The 18,553-nt window shown below is 66.4% G+C and overlaps 2 protein-coding genes across 4 annotated transcripts in view; both read left to right on the top strand.

Annotated features, from left to right (window-relative positions):
• The window catches only part of DAGLA (diacylglycerol lipase alpha), a 59,097-nt gene extending 46,700 nt beyond the window's left edge, over positions 1–12,397 (top strand). For all 3 annotated transcript variants that reach the window (XM_036295876.1, XM_036295875.1, XM_036295878.1), the window contains 12 exons: positions 75–199; positions 1,849–2,002; positions 2,705–2,788; positions 2,901–2,978; positions 3,438–3,518; positions 3,888–4,030; positions 4,367–4,435; positions 4,780–4,852; positions 5,998–6,194; positions 6,490–6,619; positions 7,132–7,319; positions 9,107–12,397. In XM_036295876.1, the coding sequence (XP_036151769.1) occupies positions 75–199; positions 1,849–2,002; positions 2,705–2,788; positions 2,901–2,978; positions 3,438–3,518; positions 3,888–4,030; positions 4,367–4,435; positions 4,780–4,852; positions 5,998–6,194; positions 6,490–6,619; positions 7,132–7,319; positions 9,107–10,046 (2,262 nt within the window). In that variant the 3' untranslated portion in view covers positions 10,047–12,397. The remainder of the gene's footprint in view (positions 1–74; positions 200–1,848; positions 2,003–2,704; positions 2,789–2,900; positions 2,979–3,437; positions 3,519–3,887; positions 4,031–4,366; positions 4,436–4,779; positions 4,853–5,997; positions 6,195–6,489; positions 6,620–7,131; positions 7,320–9,106) is intronic.
• Positions 12,398–17,552: 5,155 nt separating this feature from the next.
• MYRF (myelin regulatory factor) overlaps positions 17,553–18,553 on the top strand; it is a 31,005-nt gene continuing 30,004 nt past the window's right edge. Inside the window, exon 1 of the mRNA XM_036295874.1 lies at positions 17,553–17,709. Within this exon, the coding sequence (XP_036151767.1) occupies positions 17,664–17,709 (46 nt within the window). The 5' untranslated portion in view covers positions 17,553–17,663. The remainder of the gene's footprint in view (positions 17,710–18,553) is intronic.

The raw sequence follows: 18,553 nt of genomic DNA, 5'->3' as shown, positions 1-18,553 counted from the left end.
GGGGCGCCTGCAGCCCGCGGGCCCCAGGCTGCCGTGTGAAGGTCAGGAGGTGACCGCTGCCCCCTCTCTTGCAGCAAGAGATGCTGCGCTACAAGGAGGTCTGCTACTACATGCTGTTCGCGCTGGCCGCCTACGGCTGGCCCATGTACCTGATGCGGAAGCCCGCCTGCGGCCTCTGCCAGCTGGCCAGGTCCTGCTCGTGAGTACCCCGCCCCCCCGGCCGCGCCTGAGGGCCGGGCTGTGGAGCTGGGCCCTGGCCTGCCCCCCGAGGCTGCGCTGCTTCTCCTCCGGGCCCTCTCTGGGCCTCGACCCCCCCAGCTCGGCATGAGCCCTGGGCGGTGGGGGGAACACGTGGCTGTGGGATCCTACGGTTCCGGGTGTGAATCCGGGCTGTGGCCTGGCACGGGGTGTGGGGACTCTCAGGTGCGCTGAGGGGGTCACCCGTGGCTTCCGAGACTGGGCTGCCCCCCGTTTTCTCGGCAAGGCCTCCCCGCCTTGGGAAGCGTGTAGCGGTCGAGTGAAGACAAACGTTCTTACCGACATCATCAGCATTCGCTTCTTCATGAAACCGCAGCTGTCATCGCAGACAGCGGACAGGGGCCGTCACGTGCTCGCCTGGCTCTCGGCTCATCTGCTGGGCGCTGGCGCCCTCTGGTGGCCAGAGGAGCCGCTGCACCCCGCTGGGTGCCTAGCTCCGCTGCTCACACCCTTCATTTGGGGGGAGCCTGTGGGGCGTCCCGGCCCTGTTTGGGTGCCGGAGACAGAGCAAAGCCTAGTGGCCTGTGGGGAAGTCAGACCATGCGCACGGGAAGCAGAGCCCGTTGGAGCAGATGAGCGGGAAGGCGGGGTGCTAGGGGAGGGGGCCGGGGTGGACGGCACCCTAAATAACATCGCAGCCTCGGCCCGAAGGAAGCGAGGCGTCCGGCCACACAGGGCCCAGGAGAGTGTCAGGCGGAGTGTGGCTGTGGGGACACTGAGGCAGGAACACGGCCACACGGCTGAGGGAGGCCAGGAGGCATGTGGCCCGGGGGGAGAGAGAGGCAGCGGCCCAGAGAGCCAGGCCAGATGGGCAGTGCCCGGCCGCCGGAAGGGCCCAGCCCTACCGTGGGCAAGAAGGGCAGCGTTGGCTGGTTTGGGGTGAAGTGACCCTCGGCTGGTCCGAGTTGTATCGGAAAGGGTCACTCTGGCTGCCGAGTTGAGAAGGAAGGTGGGGGCTGAGAGAGACCGGCAGGCCAGGGGGACACCCCGAGGCAGAGGTCAGGGTGGCGGGGAACAGGTGCAGGGGTGGAGGCGAGGGAGAGCAGGCAGAGTCCAGGTGGATCTGCAGGGGGAGTGAGCTGCTGTGCTGACCCCTGGACATGGGCTGTGAGGTGGGGAGGGGACCCCCGTGCTCCGAGCATGGGGCTGAGGGAGGAGCAGCAGGGTTGGGGGACAGCGGGGAGCCCTCGGGGCCTGGGACCTGGAGAGGCTGAGACCCCATGAGCGGGGGATGGGAGCACCTGGGTGTTCGTGGGCACAGGTGGCACCGAAGCCCGAGACTGGGCGAGGCCCTGCCGGGGCCGGCGTGGCCAGAGGAGGGGAGGCCGGCCTGACCCTGGGCCTCGGTGAGGGGACGGGCGAGGAGGCTGCGGCGAGGGAGATGGTCCCGGAGAGAGGGCACCCAGGGGCGGAGGAACTGTGGGTCACAGGTCACCTGCTGCCAGGGGCCAAGAGGGCAGCCTGGGACCCGGCCCCGTGGAACTTTGCAAGGAGCCTGAGAGGGTGGGGCTGTGAGAGCGGGTTCCAGGGGGGGTGACGGGGGAAACTGCTTGTCGGGGTCCCTGCACTGAGCCCCTGGTACACCCCCAGGTGCTGCCTGTGCCCCTCTCGGCCCCGGTTCGCGCCTGGCGTCACCATCGAGGAAGACAACTGCTGCGGCTGCAACGCCATCGCCATCCGGCGCCACTTCCTGGACGAGAACCTGACGGCGGTGGACATCGTCTACACCTCCTGCCACGACGCGGTGAGCGGCCGGCGGGCTGGGCCAGGCCGGCGTCCGCTGCGGCGGCCGAGGGCCCAGGTGCCCACACTGTCCCTGGCAGCAGGCCTCCCCTAGCTGGGCAGCACAGAGGTGGGCCTTTGCCCCACACCCCCGCTGGGGCTAGGACAGCCGTGGGCAAACTACGGCCCGCGGGCCGAATCCGGCCCATTTGAAATGAATAAAACTATTGAAAAAAAAGACCGTACCCTTTTATGTAATGATGTTTACTTTGAATTTATATTAGCTCACACAAACACTCCATCCACGCTTTTGTTCCGGCCCTCCGGTCCAGTTTAAGAACCCATTGTGGCCCTCGAGTCAAAAAGTTTGCCAACCCCTGGGCTAGGAAGTGGACCCCAACCCCACACCCAGGGTTGGGACTCCCCAGCCTCAGCCTTTGGGAGAAGGAATCCGGGAGGAAGCCGCAAGGCCCTGGGGAGGGCAGCCACCTCCCTGGACGCAGCCAGCAGGGGGCAGCACCTGGGCGGCCTGAGTCCGGAGCTGGGAGGCAGCTGGGCTGTGACCTGGGCCGGGAGGGATCTACCAGGACGGCTGGGGGTGGGGGGGTGGGGCCGGTGGCTGGAGGAGATAGACTCCCTGGCAGGGAAGGCGTATGCTGAGGGCACCCGCTGCGTCTGGCCCCAGCCCAGGGCTGCTCAGGCTCACAAGCCGCCCTCCTCCCAGGTGTACGAAACCCCCTTCTATGTGGCGGTGGACCATGACAAGAAGAAGGTGGTGATCAGTATTCGGGGAACCCTGTCCCCCAAGGTAGGCTGCCCGCACGGCTCCCTGCCCACCACGGGGACCCCTCACAGCCCCTGAGGGATGCCGCTTCTCTTTTCCTGTCCTCAGCCCGCCCTCGCCTGTCCCCTCTCCCCAGGACGCCCTGACGGACCTGACGGGTGATGCCGAGCGCCTGCCCGTGGAGGGGCACCACGGCACCTGGCTGGGACACAAGGTGCCGCCTTGTGGGCCCCGGCCCCCGGCTTCCTCCCCTGCCAGCACGGGGACCTGTCCTGTGGGGGGTGGGGTCCTCCCTGCTGGCTGGGCTCACTGGTAGAGACTGGTCAGAGAGGTGTGGGTTGCTGAGAGGTCCACTGGGGCTCACTGGCCAGGACCCATAGTCCTGCCTGGCCTGGATCCTGACCCAGAAGAGCCCGGGGAGGCAGCTGGGAAGAGATCCCACTGGTTTCTATAGACACACAACCCTCTGAGCCTCGGTTTTCTCATCTGTGAAATGGGAACAATGTCATAAAGTGCCCACCAGCCCAACAGCCAGGTTGTTATGAGGCCAAAAGGGGCACGTGGGCAGGACAGGGCCGTGAGCTGCTGGTCACTGTGGTTTGGCTGGTCGCTGAGGGGCCTCCCTCCCTCCCGAGCCCTCCCCCAGCACTGACCTCTGTCCCCCCTCACCCAGGGCATGGTCCTCTCGGCCGAGTACATCAAGAAGAAGCTGGAGCAGGAGATGGTCCTGTCCCAGGCCTTCGGGAGAGACCTGGTGAGGCGCTTTCCGTGCAAGGCGCCCAGTGGCTGAGCGCCGGGTTGGGGCAGGGGACCCGATGCTTCTAACGGGGTGCAGTCACCTCACCCAGAGGTCGTTCCCAGTGCAGATGCAACGTCTGGGGGAGGGAGTCTGTCCTGGAGAGTCAGGAAGGGGTGACTTCTGAGCCAGGTTCCGAAGGAGGAGTATGGTTTGTTAGGACAGTCTCCCCAGACGTTGCTCTGTGGGGCCCAGCTTGGCTCTTCCTGCCCCGCGGCCGCCGCACAGGCACCATCAGGCCCCGGGCAGGAGCCTCTGCCGGTGGTCCGAGCCCGACAGCGAGCACACCTGCGCGGGGGCCGGCTCTCAGGCTTCTCTCGGTCCCAGGGCCGCGGAACCAAGCACTACGGCCTGATCGTGGTGGGCCACTCCCTGGGCGCGGGCACCGCCGCCATCCTCTCCTTCCTCCTGCGCCCCCAGTACCCGACACTCAAGTGCTTCGCCTACTCCCCACCTGGGGGCCTGCTGAGGTGAGCTGCGGGCCCGGGGATCTCGGGCTGGGGCTGGTGGGCCGTCGCTCTCGTCAGTGGGGGCCTGGGAATGGCCTGGTAAGCGGAGGGCGGGGCTCTGTCAAGTGCCAGGGGCACCCAGATCTGCCTTGGGCAAAGCCCTGCTGGCGGGAAGGGCGGGGCAGGAGCAGACAGTGCAGCCTGGCCCGTGCACTCCCCAGGGGGCACTGAGACTAGAAACTGCCCCCCCTGAGCCCCCGCCCCCCCTGAGCCCCCGCCCCACCTGAGCCCCCGCCCTCCTGACAGTCCTGCCCTCCTGAAGGCCCCGCCCCACCTGAGCCCTCTGCTTCCCTGCAGTGAGGACGCCATGGAGTACTCCAAGGAATTTGTGACGGCCGTGGTTCTGGGCAAAGACCTTGTCCCCAGGCGAGTCGCTGCTTCCTCTTGCTCTCAGCCCGGCTGTTCCTCCCTCCTCCGGGCCTCCCTGGGCTCAGGGCTCCCTCACTCAGATGCCTGTCTCCCCGAGGGACAAGGGGCGCCAGAGCCCCTCCCGTGCCCTCGGGTGTCCCAGCCTGGAGGACCCGCCCTGCCTGGCCTCCCCTTCCCTGGCTCGGCCCTCTGCCCACCCTGGGACCCTGGCAGCCTGGCCCTCCTGTTCCAGGGCTGGCATGTGCCTGTCCCGCTGCCCTCGCTGCCCCCGCTGCCCCTCCCCCTGTGCCTCTCCTGGCCTCTGGCCAGGCCAGGCTGACGCCCCCTCGTTCCTCTCCCAGGATCGGCCTGTCGCAGCTGGAGGGTTTCCGCAGACAGCTCCTGGACGTCCTGCAGCGGAGCACCAAGCCCAAAGTGAGCCCTCCCGCCCCGCCTGGGCCCCCGGCTCCGGGCACCTGGTCTGCCGCGTGTGCGCCGCCTGTGCCCCCGCCCACAGCACAGCGGCCCAGCCACGCGTGGCCAGGCTGGGGTGTGGTTGGTGCCAGGGCACCTCAGGTCATCAGAGCTCACCCCCCCCCCCCCCGCCTGCCCTGGTACTCGTGGGGAAACTGAGGCCACAAGCAGGCAAGGGACTTGCTTTGGTCACACAACAAGTAGTAACTGAGTCAGTGTCCTGCCGCGGGCCCTGGGTCCCGCAGTGTCCTGCCGCGGGACCTGCCCCACAGAGCTGCCCAGAGTCGGGAGGAAGCAGCCCCACTCCGGGCTTCGTGTGGGACGGAAAGGCCTCTCCCGAAGCCGCCCGTGGCCCCCGACTCCGGCAGGCGGGCGCTCCCCCGGGGTCAGTGCGGCTCGCTCCGATTTTCCACAGCGGCCGAGCGAGGTGACCCGCCCCTCCTCACCCCTCCTCGGGTCTCAGAGGACCCTGTGGCCAGGCAGGGGCGGGAGTGCTGGAGCTGCGCCTGGAGGTGGGCAGGGGCAGCCTGGACCGGCGGGTCCTCTGTGCCCCCAGCCCTCATCCCATTTGCCGTCTCAGCCCAGGTTGGACTCTTCCCAGCCTCGGTGTCCCTGGCCCTCTGGCAGGCAGGACCGGGGCCAGGTGCCAGGTGCCAGGGTGGGCCGGGCAGTGCGGTCCCAGTGACCGGTGTCTGCCTGGAGGAGCTTGTGGGGCTGGAGTGGGCTGTCCCTGTCAGACCCTGTCCTGGGCGCTTGTCGGGCCCGGAGTCGGGGCTGGGTACCAGCCCGAGGCAGCCAGGCTAGCAGGTGCAAGTCCCTCCCCCTCACCGGGCCGTTCCCCGCCCGCTAGATCAGGGGTGGCTGGTCCTCCAGGGCCTTCCCCACCCAGAACCTCAACAATAGCTTAGGTCTGCCCCTGACGTCTTGGCGGCCGTCACGGCTGCCGTCCAGCTCAGACACTGCCTCTTCAGGTGGGCACTGCCCTCCCCTCTGCCCGTGGCCACCCCAGCTCCCACCTGTCACCTGTGAGCCCTCCATCTGAGTTCCTCCATCCCCGCCCACCCAGCCATCCTGCCCAGCTGGCCCGTCTCCCCCTCCCCCTGCAGTGGCGAATCATCGTGGGAGCCACTAAATGCATCCCCAAGTCCGAGCTGCCCGAGGAGGCGGAGGTGACCGCCATGGCCAACACGCGGCTCTGGACCCACCCCAGCGACCTGACCATCGCCCTGTCGGCCAGCACCCCCCTCTACCCGCCCGGCCGCATCATCCACGTGGTGCACAACCACCCCGCAGAGCAGTGCTGGTAGGTGCTGCCCAGACCCTCGGCGGGAGGTGGCGCCCAGACCCTCGGCGGGAGGTGGCATCCAGACCGTCGGCGGGAGGTGGCCCCCAGACCCTCCTAACCAGGCTGGGAGTGGGGGTGGGGGCTGAGGGCAAGACAAGAGCCAGGATCAAGGACGCAACCCTGCTGGCCAGGCGGACCTGAGGCCACCAGGTCCACGCGCCCCTGCTAAGCCCGGGCAGAGAGCAGAGCCAGGGCAGGGGTCAAGGCCAGGCTGCCGCCCCCCTCAGCGTCTCCCTGGCCCCGTGCCCCTCAGCTGCTGCGAGCAGGAGGAGCCCACGTACTTCGCCATCTGGGGCGACAACAAGGCCTTCAACGAGGTGATCATCTCCCCGGCCATGCTGCACGAGCACCTCCCCTACGTGGTCATGGAGGGGCTCAACAAGGTGAGGCCGGGCGCCGGGCGGGCCCTCAGCCGCAGCGCCGCGAGCTGGGTCTGCGGCCCCCGACTGCAAGCGAGGGTGCGGGTGCTCAGAGGGGTTAGCTGCACCCCCGGGAGGGCTGGGGGTGCCGAGAGCCGACTCGTGTCCTGGTCTCTGCACCCTGCTCTGTCGCGTGGCCGTGTCGCCCGTGGTGAGGAGCTGAAGAGACGCCCAGGGCCTGTCCCTAAGGCAGCTGAGCTCCGAGGCCCTGGAGGCACCCGGCACTGACCGGTGCCAGCCAAGCAGGGGCAGTCTCAGCGCCGCCGGCCACAGAGGCTGACCACAGGGAAGGAAAACTCGGTCCTGGGGCGAGGCACGGTCACAGGGCCAGTCCAGGCCTTCCTGGAAGGGGGAGGACCTGGGGTGTAGGGAGTGGGGCCCGCTGGCCTCACACAGCCCTGAGAGGCTCGGCCTGTAGCCCACCCCACATGTGACGGCCACCCGCCCACCACCACCAGCTTCCCGTCCTGCCGCAGGTGCTGGAGAACTACAACAAGGGGAAGACGGCCCTGCTCTCTGCAGCCAAGGTCATGGTGAGCCCCACCGAGGTGGACCTCACTCCCGAGCTCATCTTCCAGCAGCAGCCGCTGCCCACTGGGCCGCCCGTGCCCGCCGGCCTCGCCCTGGAGCTGCCTCCCGCAGACCACCGGAACAGCAGCACCAGGTGATCCTCGCCCAGCCCTGGCCCGGGGGTGTGTGCAGAGCCCAGAGTGTGCTCTCAGGGCACGTGTGTTCCCGGGCACGTGTGCTCACAGAGCATGTGTGTTCTGGGGCACGTGTGTTCCGGGGCATGTGTGCTCTCAGGGCACATGTGCTTCCAGGGCACATGTGTTCCAGGTCACATGTGACCTCAGGGCACGTGTGCTCTCAGGGCACATGTGTTCCAGGTCATGTGTGTTCCAGGGCACATGTGCTCTCAGGGCACGTGAGTTCCAGGGCATGTATGTTCTGGGGCACGTGTGCTCACAGAGCACATGTACTTCCAGGGCACATGTGTTCCAGGGCACATGTGCTCACAGGGCACGTGAGTTCCAGGGCATGTGAGTTCCAGGGCATGTGTGTTCTGGGGCACGTGTGCTCTCAGGGCACATGTGTTCCAGGTCACGTGTGCTCTCAGGTCACGTGTGCTTCCAGGGCACATGTGTTCCAGGGTACGTATGCTCGCAGGGCATGTGTGCTTCCAGGGCATGTGTGTTCCAGGGCACGTGTGCTCTCAGGGCATGTGTGCTTCCAGGGCATGTGTGTTCCAGGGCACGTGTGTTCCAGGTCACATGTGCTCTCAGGGCACATGTGCTTCCAGGGCACATGTGCTTACACATGTGTCCCGTGCACAAACCGAGCCTGCACGCTCACACAGCTCTGCACACACATGCCAGAAGGGGCGAATTTGTCCCCTCTGCTCGGTCTCTCTGCCTTGCTGCCACTGCCCCCAGCCTGCCATCTTGAAGCCCACACGGTTAGTGGGCATCTAAGGTACACGGCCCCCTGGTCGCAAACACATAGGTTCACTCAGACCCATTTAGACCCAAACAGATGGACACCCAGGCGCTCACGTACACTCACCGTGTGTGGTTAAGTACATGCACTGAAGCTGACACGGGCAGCTCTAAGCGCACAGCTCCACGCAGACAGTCCCATGTAGGACACACCAAGACAGAGGCCGAAACGCACACACGAGGACACGCTTGGACAGGCAGCCCTGCACGGGGATGACAGACTGCGCCTGCACCCAGACCCAGTCACACAGACACGCGTGGCGGGTGACACGTGGGCAGCTAGTGCATACACTGCACATACAAGCAGAGCGTGCACACAGGCTCCCAGACACCCCCCGCAGTTACACACATTCTTTGGGGGGTCCACCTGCCTCTCTGGGACCCTTTCTGCCCAGGGCGGCCCCGATGTGGCCAAGAGGCTGATGAGATGGGTGATCCATTGCTCCCTGGCCCCACGGGGTCCCTGGCATCTCTCCCTGCCTTCTGCGCATTTCCTGAGGCAGTGCATGCCCAGAGGAGGGGGCGTGTGCATTCTCACAGCTAGAACTGCTGCACCCCCCTTCCCCACCTTCCCCACCTTCATTCACTCCCTGCAGCACATTGGCCCAGAGGCTCCAGGGCCCTGCCCAGCAGAGGGTGAGGCAGGAGGGGGGAGGGATAGAGCTCTGGGAGGGGCACAGGGGGTCCCCCATGGTGCAGTGACAGAGCACAGGTTCCAGGGCCTCCAGCCAGCAGTGCACCCGCCCTGGCTCAACCCAGCATTGGCCCTTTTTCTGTCTTGGGTTCTCGTGAGTTTTCTGTTGTTCTTTTACAAGGGTCCCTGCCCCTAACGGTTCAACGGCGGCTAAATGAACTTGCCCCTCTGCCCCTCCCCAGGCTCCCTCCGGCCAGGGAGCTGAGGGTCAGCCTCTGCACCCCTCCTGAGTCTTGCCCCTCCCTGCCCTGCCCTCTGCAGAAGCAAGTCCCAGTCGGAGATGAGCCTGGAGGGCTTCTCAGAGGGGCGGCTGCTGTCCCCCGTGGCTGCGGCCGCGGCCGCCCGCCAGGACCCCGTGGAGCTGCTGCTGCTGTCCACGCAGGAGCGGCTGGCGGCCGAGCTGCAGGCGCGGCGGGCGCCGCTGGCCACCATGGAGAGCCTGTCGGACACGGAGTCCCTGTACAGCTTCGACTCGCGCCGCTCCTCCGGCTTCCGCAGCATCCGCGGCTCGCCCAGCCTGCACGCCGTGCTGGAGCGCGACGAGGGCCACCTCTTCTACATCGACCCCGCCATCCCCGAGGAGAACCCGTCGCTGAGCTCCCGCACCGAGCTGCTGGCCGCCGACTCCCTGTCCAAGCACTCCCAGGACACGCAGCCCCTGGAGGCCGCCCCGGGCAGCGGGGGCGCCACCCCCGAGCGGCCCCCCAGCGTGGAGGCCCACGAGCGGGGGGAGGAGGAGGGGGGCGGCAGGGGGGCGCCCCGCGGAGAGCTGGCGCTGCACAACGGGCGCCTGGGGGACTCGCCCAGCCCGCAGGTGCTGGAGTTCGCGGAGTTCATCGACAGCCTCTTCAACCTGGACAGCAAGAGCAGCTCCTTCCAGGACCTGTACTGCATGGTGGTGCCCGAGAGCCCCACCAGCGACTACGCCGAGGGCCCCAAGTCCCCCAGCCAGCAGGAGATCCTGCTCCGAGCCCAGTTCGAGCCCAACCTGGTGCCCAAGCCCCCGCGGCGCTTTGCGGGCTCGGCCGACCCCTCCTCGGGCATCTCGCTGTCGCCCTCCTTCCCGCTCAGCTCCTCGGGGGAGCTCATGGACCTGACGCCCACGAGCCTCAGCAGCCAGGACTGCCTGGACAAGATCCGGACTCCCAGCCTGCCCGGCGCGGCCGGCGCGCAGGAGGACCTGGCCATCTCGGCGCGCTAGCCCCGGAGCAACTGCACCGGCGCCTGTGCCAGAGCCGGTGGCCCCTCCGGCTTCAGGCAGCTCCCCCAGGGCTCCAGGCGGCTGCCCCAGGTCCTGGCAGCTTTGAGGAGAGGCCCCAGGGGCCAGTGCAGCCTCAGGCCTGGGCACAGCTGCTGAGCTGGGGGTCCGTGTCCCTACCTCAGCCTAGGACCCCCAGAGCCAAGGCAGCTGGCAGCTGGGCTCTCCAGACAGGCGAGGGGTGAGGAGTGGGGAAGAGCCCGGGGCCCTGCCATCTGCCCCCCAGGCCTCCTGGCACCCCTACTCCAGGACAGGCAGTGGCATCCTGACTCCCTTCACTGCCCTCTGGCTGCCCTTCCCCACATATTCTCATCTGTGGTCCAGGCCGGCATCTGTCCTGGCCACCCCCCAGATCTGGTGCCTGCTGGCCAGCCCCTGGGTGACCCCCACGGGGGCCTGCAGTGCTGTGTATGTTTACAGAAGCTGCTGGGCGGGGCTCAGGGTGTGTCCTGGGCTTGCAAGCCCCCCCTCCTCAGTCATGTGTTCAGTGGCCCCTCTGGGCAGGGCAGGGGCCTGGAGGAGGTGGGGTTAGGACCGCCCCTCCTCTACTCATGTCCCTCACACTGACCCCTCTGTCGATGGGTCTTGGGCACCCAGGCCTGCCCGCCTGTTCCTTACCTCCCAGCTCGTCTCCACCCCGGGGGTCCTGGTCATTCGAAGGATGGAGGGCACAGCTGGGACCACCCGGCTGCTGAGCTAGTGCCCTGGGGGGAAGGGGTACCCCCATCCCCTCTTCCTTTGAGGGTCCCATGCAGCCCCTCCACATCACTGCCCCCCAAGCCTCAGAAGCCCAGGCCCTCGGATCTGAAACCAAACACTTCCACTCCCCTCGCCCCTCCTCACTGGCCCGTTGACAGAAAGTGGGACCAAGAGTGGGGCCCGGTGGCATCCGGCTCGCTGCTGGGTCAGGGGCTGTGGGGCTGGCCTGGCGTGGCCTGGGGCCTCCACAGCCCCCCACCCCCCCTTGAGCGCTTCCTCCCCTCGGGTTGAGGACGCAGGGGAGGTGGAGACCAGGCCTTCTCCCAGAGGCTGAGTGGGGGGCTGTGCATGCTCGCGTGGGGCACGTGGGTGCATGTGCATGGGCACGTGCCGTTCCTGAGGGAGGGGCCGCGGGGGTGCCCACCCGCCTGCCTGCCGCCCCTCCCCCACCTGCCAAGAAGGCAGCCAGTGACCGTGATGTGGCCGGGACACAGGGTGAGCTCAGTTTTGGACGTCACCTGTTCTCCTGGTCTCACCTGCTGCTCAGACCCCTGATTTGGAAAACATACGTGCCAAGGCGCCGAGCATCCCTGTGCCTTCGTCTCCCCGGAGGCATAACCCTCCCCCACACCCGACCCCGGCCCCACCGTGGCCTCCCGTCCGCTTGGCTCCCCATCCCATGATCACTGGTACCTTGGGCCTGTGCCATGACCCTGACCCCACTCACAGCCGGGACTGGCCCCGACCCTGCCCGCCCTGACCGAGGGGAACAGAGACCTGGAGGGAGCTGGGCCTCCCTCACTCTGTGACTCCCACTCCTCGCCAGGCTCCCAGCCCCTGCCCTGCTGAAGGCCCGCTGCTGGCATAGCCTGGGCCCAGCGCAGAAGCAAGACGAATCAGTGGCCCTGCGAGTGCAAAAGCAGACCAATCAGAAATCAGAGTAACATTCCCACGAGCACCCTGGCCAATGGCAGGGAGCCTTTCGGTCTGGCCTTTCCGCTCCTCCTCCGCCGAGGTGGGCCCGAGACCTCTAAGGGGCGTGGCGCCCACCCGTGCCCAGGACTGAGCCATCAGGGACAGGCTCCCCCCCCAAGGCTGCAGCCACACAGGGTTACAGGCTTGGGGCCGGGGCAGACTTGGACTCAGCCCTGGACGCTCCGGGGCCAGCCCACCCCTACCCTGCCCCCCCCCCACGGGTGGCCTGCCGCGTGTCTCTGCCCTCCTCCCACATCACACTCGGGGGGTCTGAGCCACCCCCCTCAGCCCAGCTCGGCTCAGCTTGACCCCCACTCTGTCCCCCAAACCCGCAGCACAAGCTCTCCCGGCCGTGCGCTGGCCTGACCTCCCTCCGGGGGCGTTGTTGGCCGCTGACCTCCATATGCAATCGATAGCGAGCAGCCGCCCCCCCCCCCCCCCGCACACGCACTCTACGTGCCATTCTCCCGTGACTTTTTTTGTACTTAATGTATGAAAGATCCAAACTAATATTGCTGTACAAAGGAAAGACGAATTAATATAGCCTATTCTATAAATATATCTGTATATACAGGGCTCTGTACATTGTATAGACTGTGTATAAACTGGATGTAGAAGCACGCTGGCTGCCTGCGTGACCTCTCTGCCTAGCAGTTGGGGGGGGGGGGTTGTGGCTGAGGCCAGCGGCAGGGGGCGGGGAGGGGGGACATGTGGCCCTCGCTGCTGCCCAAGCCCTGATCCAGGACCGCACTGAGCGGCCGGCCGAGAGACCAGAGGGCTTGGAGCCCTGTTTGAAGGCAGGCCCTGCCCTGTGAGATGGTGCCAGCGGCCTGTCTGACCCCGTGGGAAGAGGAGTCTGGGGCCAGGCTGGTGCCACCCCCTCCCCCCAGGGCTGAGAGCTAGGGCAAGGGACAGGGACTCCACTCCCCCCCCCCCCCCCCACATCCAGGTACGCAGGGGCCCCTGGAAGTCTTTTCTGATGGCTCCCCCGGGCGCGTGCAAAGTCCCTGGCCGGGTCCAGGGAACCGGCCATCCTGGCTGCGGGACAGTAGGGCCTGGGGAGCAGCTGCAGGACCCGGAGGGGAGGCGCCTTGGCCTCCTGCCAGCCCCAGGTCCCGTCCTGCCCGCTCCACACACCAGGTGGCGCTGCTCCTCCAGTCGGTCCCACCTCCAGGGGCAGTTGGGCCCGGCACTGACCCAGCCAAGCTTTGACCCCACCTTGACCTTCTCCTTTTCCTTACACTGTGCACCCTCCTACCCTGACCCTTGAGCCCAGAGTGACCCTACTTGGTGGTGGGGGCGGGGGCGGGCAGAGGGTAGAACAGTGCCTGTGTCACTCAAGCCCCTGAGCACAAGAGGAAGCTAAGGCTAGAGAAGGGCAGAGACCTGCTCAAGGTCACTCAGGTGGTAAGGTCAGGCCTGGACCCAGGACCCAGACCTCCCAGCCTAGGACGCTGGCCTCCACCCTCACCTAATGGTTTTCAGAGGTTCTTCCCACCCCGTGGTCTCATTTGGTTTGTAAAATGAGCCTCTTCCATTAGTGGGGCAGAAGCAACTGGGGGCCAGAGAGGTTCTGTGACTTGCCCTGGGTCACACAGCAGAGTGTGGCATAGGGAGGGGTCTCGAGAGGGGCTATTCTGGGAGGATCTGGAGGAGGCACGCTGCCTCCCAGTGCCCACTCCGGACACTCAAATGGTCTCACCTGGGAGGAAGGTGCGCGAGAGCTTAAGGGCCCCAGACCCAGGTGTGCCCTCTCACCCTAGTCAAGGGAGGCCGTGCCCCTGGCCTCACTGGCTGTCTGTGTTCCAGCTCACCACCTTTGGGCTTCCTCTGTCCAATGGGAGGAGGCCAGGGCTGTAGGGCCCATGGAGGCCAGGAGGCCTGTGGGAGGGAGGCCTGGCCAGTGGACTGAGCCCCACCCTCTCCTGGGCTGGCCTCCAGCTGGTTACTCATTAACCTTAAGTCCCCGCCTCCCTCTCCCAGGGCTGCCTTCTGTCGGCTGCCTCCTCCTGGCCCTACTGATGGGGGCAGGCCAGCACTGGATGCTGCAGCCGGACCTGGAATCGTCGAAAGTACCATTTATCGATCACTTCCCTGGTCCTTGGCCTGCACTGTGAGGCGGGAGTAAGGGGCTGGTTTACAGATGAGGTTTCTACGGACCGGAAGGCAGGCCTTGGAGGATGGCGGAGCCGGCCACCAGGGACAGCGCATCGACTGGGCCTCGGCTGACTTCTGGGTCCCTCACTCACTGTGGCTGGGTGGGGAGCGGGTGCAGGTGGGGACTCCTCTCCATGGATGGGCCCCTCATCCATGCAAGGATGCAAGGCTCTCTCGGGTGCCCTCACGAGCCCCAGCCACTGGCCTGCCCCCCTTCCCCGCCCCCCGCTCTGCCCCAGCTGGGTGAGTTGGGAGATGGTAGCTTTAACTCTTGACCGAGCCCTCAAATCTGAGTCATTCCAGCCACCCCTTTTCCCAAGCCCAGAGCTGAAATCCCTGGACAGTTGCTTAGTGGCCTCATGGAGTCGGGGGAGATGGCAGGGCCTGAACCCCTAGCCAGGCCAGCAGCCACGGGATTAACGGGAGGCTCCATCCTGCCCCATCCCACCTCAGGGCTACCGGAGACAGTATCCCAGCCTCAGCAGGTGGGTGCTGGGAATAAAACACACGCGTCTCCCCGTACCCCGCCCCTGATGACCAAGACAGCGGCCCGGCTCAGGTCAGGGGACGGCCCTTTGACGGACACGCTGGGCCACGCGGGATGGGACCGCAGGGCCTGGGGGTGGGGGCGGCTTATGAAGAGGCTGGTTTTCCGGTTGGTCCGGCAACTCCTAATACAAGTTCATTTTTTAAAATCGCAGGGCGTAGCTGGGTGTCTACTTCGCCCGCAGGCCAGCCTGCAGGGTGGGGGAGAGCCTGGGGGAGAGGCAGAGCGGAGAGTAACCATTGTCTTCAGGGAGGCTGCAGCGGCAGAGAGACCTCTGGGGGGGTGTATCAGCGGGCAAAGAATAGGCGCCTCAGTGTGGCCCTCCCCCCGCAGCCTGCCCTGCGGGGGGAGCGCACACACAGCTGGGGCCGCCAGCAAACCCGTTCTATATATGTAAGCGCAACAGCCTGCGCCCCCGGGACAAAACCTCATTGTGAGGCACCCGCTGCCTGGGCGCCCCTCCCCCAGCCCCAGAACTGTCATGGCATTGACCCTCCTCGGTGGCCACCAGGGGCCTGCTGACTGGGCCACATCTGGGGCTCAGGCACCGGCCGCCCCTCCCCCCTGGCTGGTCACTGAGGCAGGGATGGGGGGCGGGGGGTGGACGGTCAGCCTCGGTGGGAGCAGCGTCCAGGCTCTCACCCCAGCCCCTCCGGGCGGCCCGGCTCGTCCCCACTCTCCTGCTCTGGGGGCCACCGGCTGGCAGAGCCGAGAGCTCCAGGCTGGCTTGGCTGGCACCCGGACCTGCGCCAGGTCCTCCCAGCCTCGGGCCGCAGCTTCCGTCTCGCCGTGTGGCAGGGCGGTGAGATGGGACGGTTTTCAGCTCGGACTTGCAGAGCCCGAGAGGCTGCGAGCGGAGCGGAGCCCTTCCGCGGCGACATGATTCGCTGGCTCTGAGATTCAGGAGTCCCGGCTTCCGAGGCCCCGGGGGTCGAGGATTTCGAAGTTTGAAAATGCTGTTGTCCAGCCGGGCAGGCACGGTTGGTTCAGTGGCTGAGCGTCGGCCTGTGAACCAGGAGGTCACGGTTCGATTCCCGGTCAGGGCACAGGCCCGGGTTGCAGGCTCGGTCCCAGGGGCGTGCAGGAGGCAGCCCATCCATGATTCTCTCTCATCACTGATGTGTCTGTCTGCCTCTCCCTCCCCCTTCCTCTCTGAAATCAATAAAAATATATATTTTAAACGAAAATGTCGTTGTTCACTCATTCAACACATATCTGTTGAGCATCTGCTGTATGCCAGGTATGTGCTTGGTGCCGAAGCTACAGCAACGATTAAGCCAGAACAATCCCTCCCCCTCACAGGGCTTCCCACCTAGAGCAAGAACAAACACTCAATAAAACTCTCACAGCGAGAAGGAAAGGCCTGCCAGGGGCAACTGCTGGAGGCAGGGTGTCAGACGGGTGATGTGGGAGCTGAGACCCGACTGCTGAGAAAGAGCCAGCCATGCGGGGACAAGCATGATGGGGAGCTGGAACAGCATGTGCCCAGCCCCCGCGGCAGGTGTGAGTGTTGGCGAGGAGGCCTTGGCGGCCGTGACTTAGTGAGCACCGGAGAGAAAAGCAGGCCCCGAGGTCAGGGGTGCAGGCGGGGGCAGACCCGACGAGGCCTTGGGAAGCAGGGCGAGAGGGTTCGCTATTGTTCTGAGTGCAGAGGGAAACCACGGGTTTTGGCAAAGGAGTGACATGACCTGATTTACGTTTTTAAAAGGTGATCTGGAGGGGTTGTGGGGATCCGTGAGGAGGGGGGCTGTGCAGTAGGCAGGAGAGATGAGGCACCCAAAGGTGGAGGGAGGGGATGAGAGAGGCGGGTTTACCTAGGACTCCCCGGGAGGTAAACCCTCCGGCCGCACCCTACCACACGGGGCAGCAGTGACAGAGGGCAGCTCCCAGGGTCGCCAGGGTCCGGCTCTCAACGCTGGCGTTGACCTCATCACCCTGAAACGCTTAGAGCAGTGGTCGGCAAACTCATTAGTCAACAGAGCCAAATATCAACAGGACAACGATTGAAATTTCTTTTGAGAGCCAAATTTTTTAAACTTAAACTATATAGGTAGGTACATTGTTATGAACTTAATTAGGGTCCTCCTAAGCCGGCCTTTGCTAAAAACGTCCTCCATCTGATTGAGGTACGTTCGCCGAGGTCGACCCCTTCCAACTCTCCCATCCACACCCGTCTTGTACACTTGTTTCGTCCATCTCCTTTCCAAAAACCGACTTCCGCGCATGGGCCACGAGGTTTCAATCCCACTGTACGTGGGCGCCCGCACGTGGAATTTTGTGGAAGAGCCACACTCCAGGGGCCAAAGAGCCGCATGTGGCTCGCGAGCCGGGGTTTGCCGACCACTGGCTTAGACCGGTGCCGTCCAATCCTGCAGCCACTCAGGACTACTTAGACCTGAACCTGTTACAATGAAACAGAACAGAAACGTCAGTTCCTCAGCCACCCAAGTAGCCACATCTCACGTGCCCAGCGGCCACATGCGGCTAGTGGCTACCACACCGGCCAGCACGGGGGAACACTTCCGTCATCACAGGGAATGGCACCCACGGCGCCCCCTCGCATGGGGCTTGCTGTCACTGCGCCTCGGTTCCCTCATCTCTAAGGCGCACAGCACAGGGTCTGCTTGGGCCGCGAACCCTGCTGAGGCCATTACTGCCGATCTGGGGTGAGGAGAGGAAATGGGGGGGTGTCTCCGAGGTTTGGTTCTGAAAACCTGGTTCAGAATCCTGCGATCCCCGCCCCCCACCCCTACCCCCCGCCCCCCCCTCCCCCCGTCCGAGGGGAGGGCGAGGACTGCGGGGCAGGGAGCGGCCGCTGACAGCCCCAGCCACGGCGACCCCAGCCCAGCCCGCGCGCCCTCCCGTTCCCCCGCGAGGCCAGGGCGCCCCGCCACCCCCTCCCGGGAAGGACCCCTCGGCGCCGCCTGCGGAGCCGCGCGTCCCGTCCCGTCCCGTCCCGTCCCGGGGGCTGCGGCGCGGGCCGGCCGGCAGGGGGCGCAGAGCGCGGCGGGCGGGGCGCACCGGGCGCGCGGGGCGGGCGGGGGCCGGGCCAGGGCCGCGCGGGACGGGGGACGAGCGGGCAGCGGCCGGCGGGACCGCAGCGGCAGCGGGAGCCGAGCCGGGATGCCGCGCCCCCGGGCCGGGCTGTAGCGGGGCCGGCGGAGCGCGCGCGGGCGGCGGCCATGGAGGTGGTGGACGAGACGGAGGCGCTGCAGCGCTTCTTCGAAGGTGAGGGACCGGCGCGGCGGGGCGCCCCACCTCGCGCCGGGAACCCCCTCGGACCTCCCCGGGGACGGGACCCCGGCTGTGCCTTCACCTCTGGGAACCCCGGACGCCTCATCCAGGCTGGGCCCCCTGCAGGTCACTGGCCACCTCCACTGAGCTGGGCTCCCGGCTCCCGGCCCCCCCTCCCCAACACACAACTTCTTTGGAGTTTGGAGTTGTGTCCCCTTCCATGCTCGGTCCTCCTGCGTGCCTGCAGCACCCCCTAACCCCCCCCCCAAATTCAGATACCTCCAACCCAGAGTCTGGGGACCCCCTACTGTGCTTCTCTGGAGCCTCCCCCAGGCCGGGACCCCCAGAACACTTGCTGGAATCTTCCATGTCTCAGGCTGGCCCCCCAACCCCTAGCGTTCCCCCAGAGGCCGGGACCATGGCCCAGAGACGCGCCCACTGGTGCGCCTTTCGGGTTGCCCCCACCACACACACACACATCACCCCCGTGCCCAGACCCCAGGGACCTTCCCACCTCCTCCCTTGAGTCTGGGACCCCCTTCAAGACGGCCACCCCCTTCTGCAAGGATGCTCCCTCCCCCAAGGCTGCAGGTCCCCTCGAAGCAGCTCCCCCTCTGCTGCTTGGGGCTGGGACCCCTTCCCCAGCATCCGCAGTGGGCTGGGCCCCCCCCACCCCAGAATGCCCTCCTTGGGCTGGGACCCCCTGAGTTGGTGTCCCCTAATGCCAGCCCCTTCCACGCGGAGACCCTCCCAAAGCTGTGACCTGCATCCTGCCAGCCGCCCCCCCCCCCAGCCCCCCAGGCTCCTCAGGACTCTGTTGCACCCCCCTCCTCCCTTG

Source organism: Myotis myotis, unplaced genomic scaffold (genome assembly GCF_014108235.1).
Source record: "Myotis myotis isolate mMyoMyo1 unplaced genomic scaffold, mMyoMyo1.p scaffold_m19_p_27, whole genome shotgun sequence".
NCBI lineage: Eukaryota > Metazoa > Chordata > Mammalia > Chiroptera > Vespertilionidae > Myotis > Myotis myotis.
This window is presented reverse-complemented; position numbering and strand designations above follow the sequence as displayed.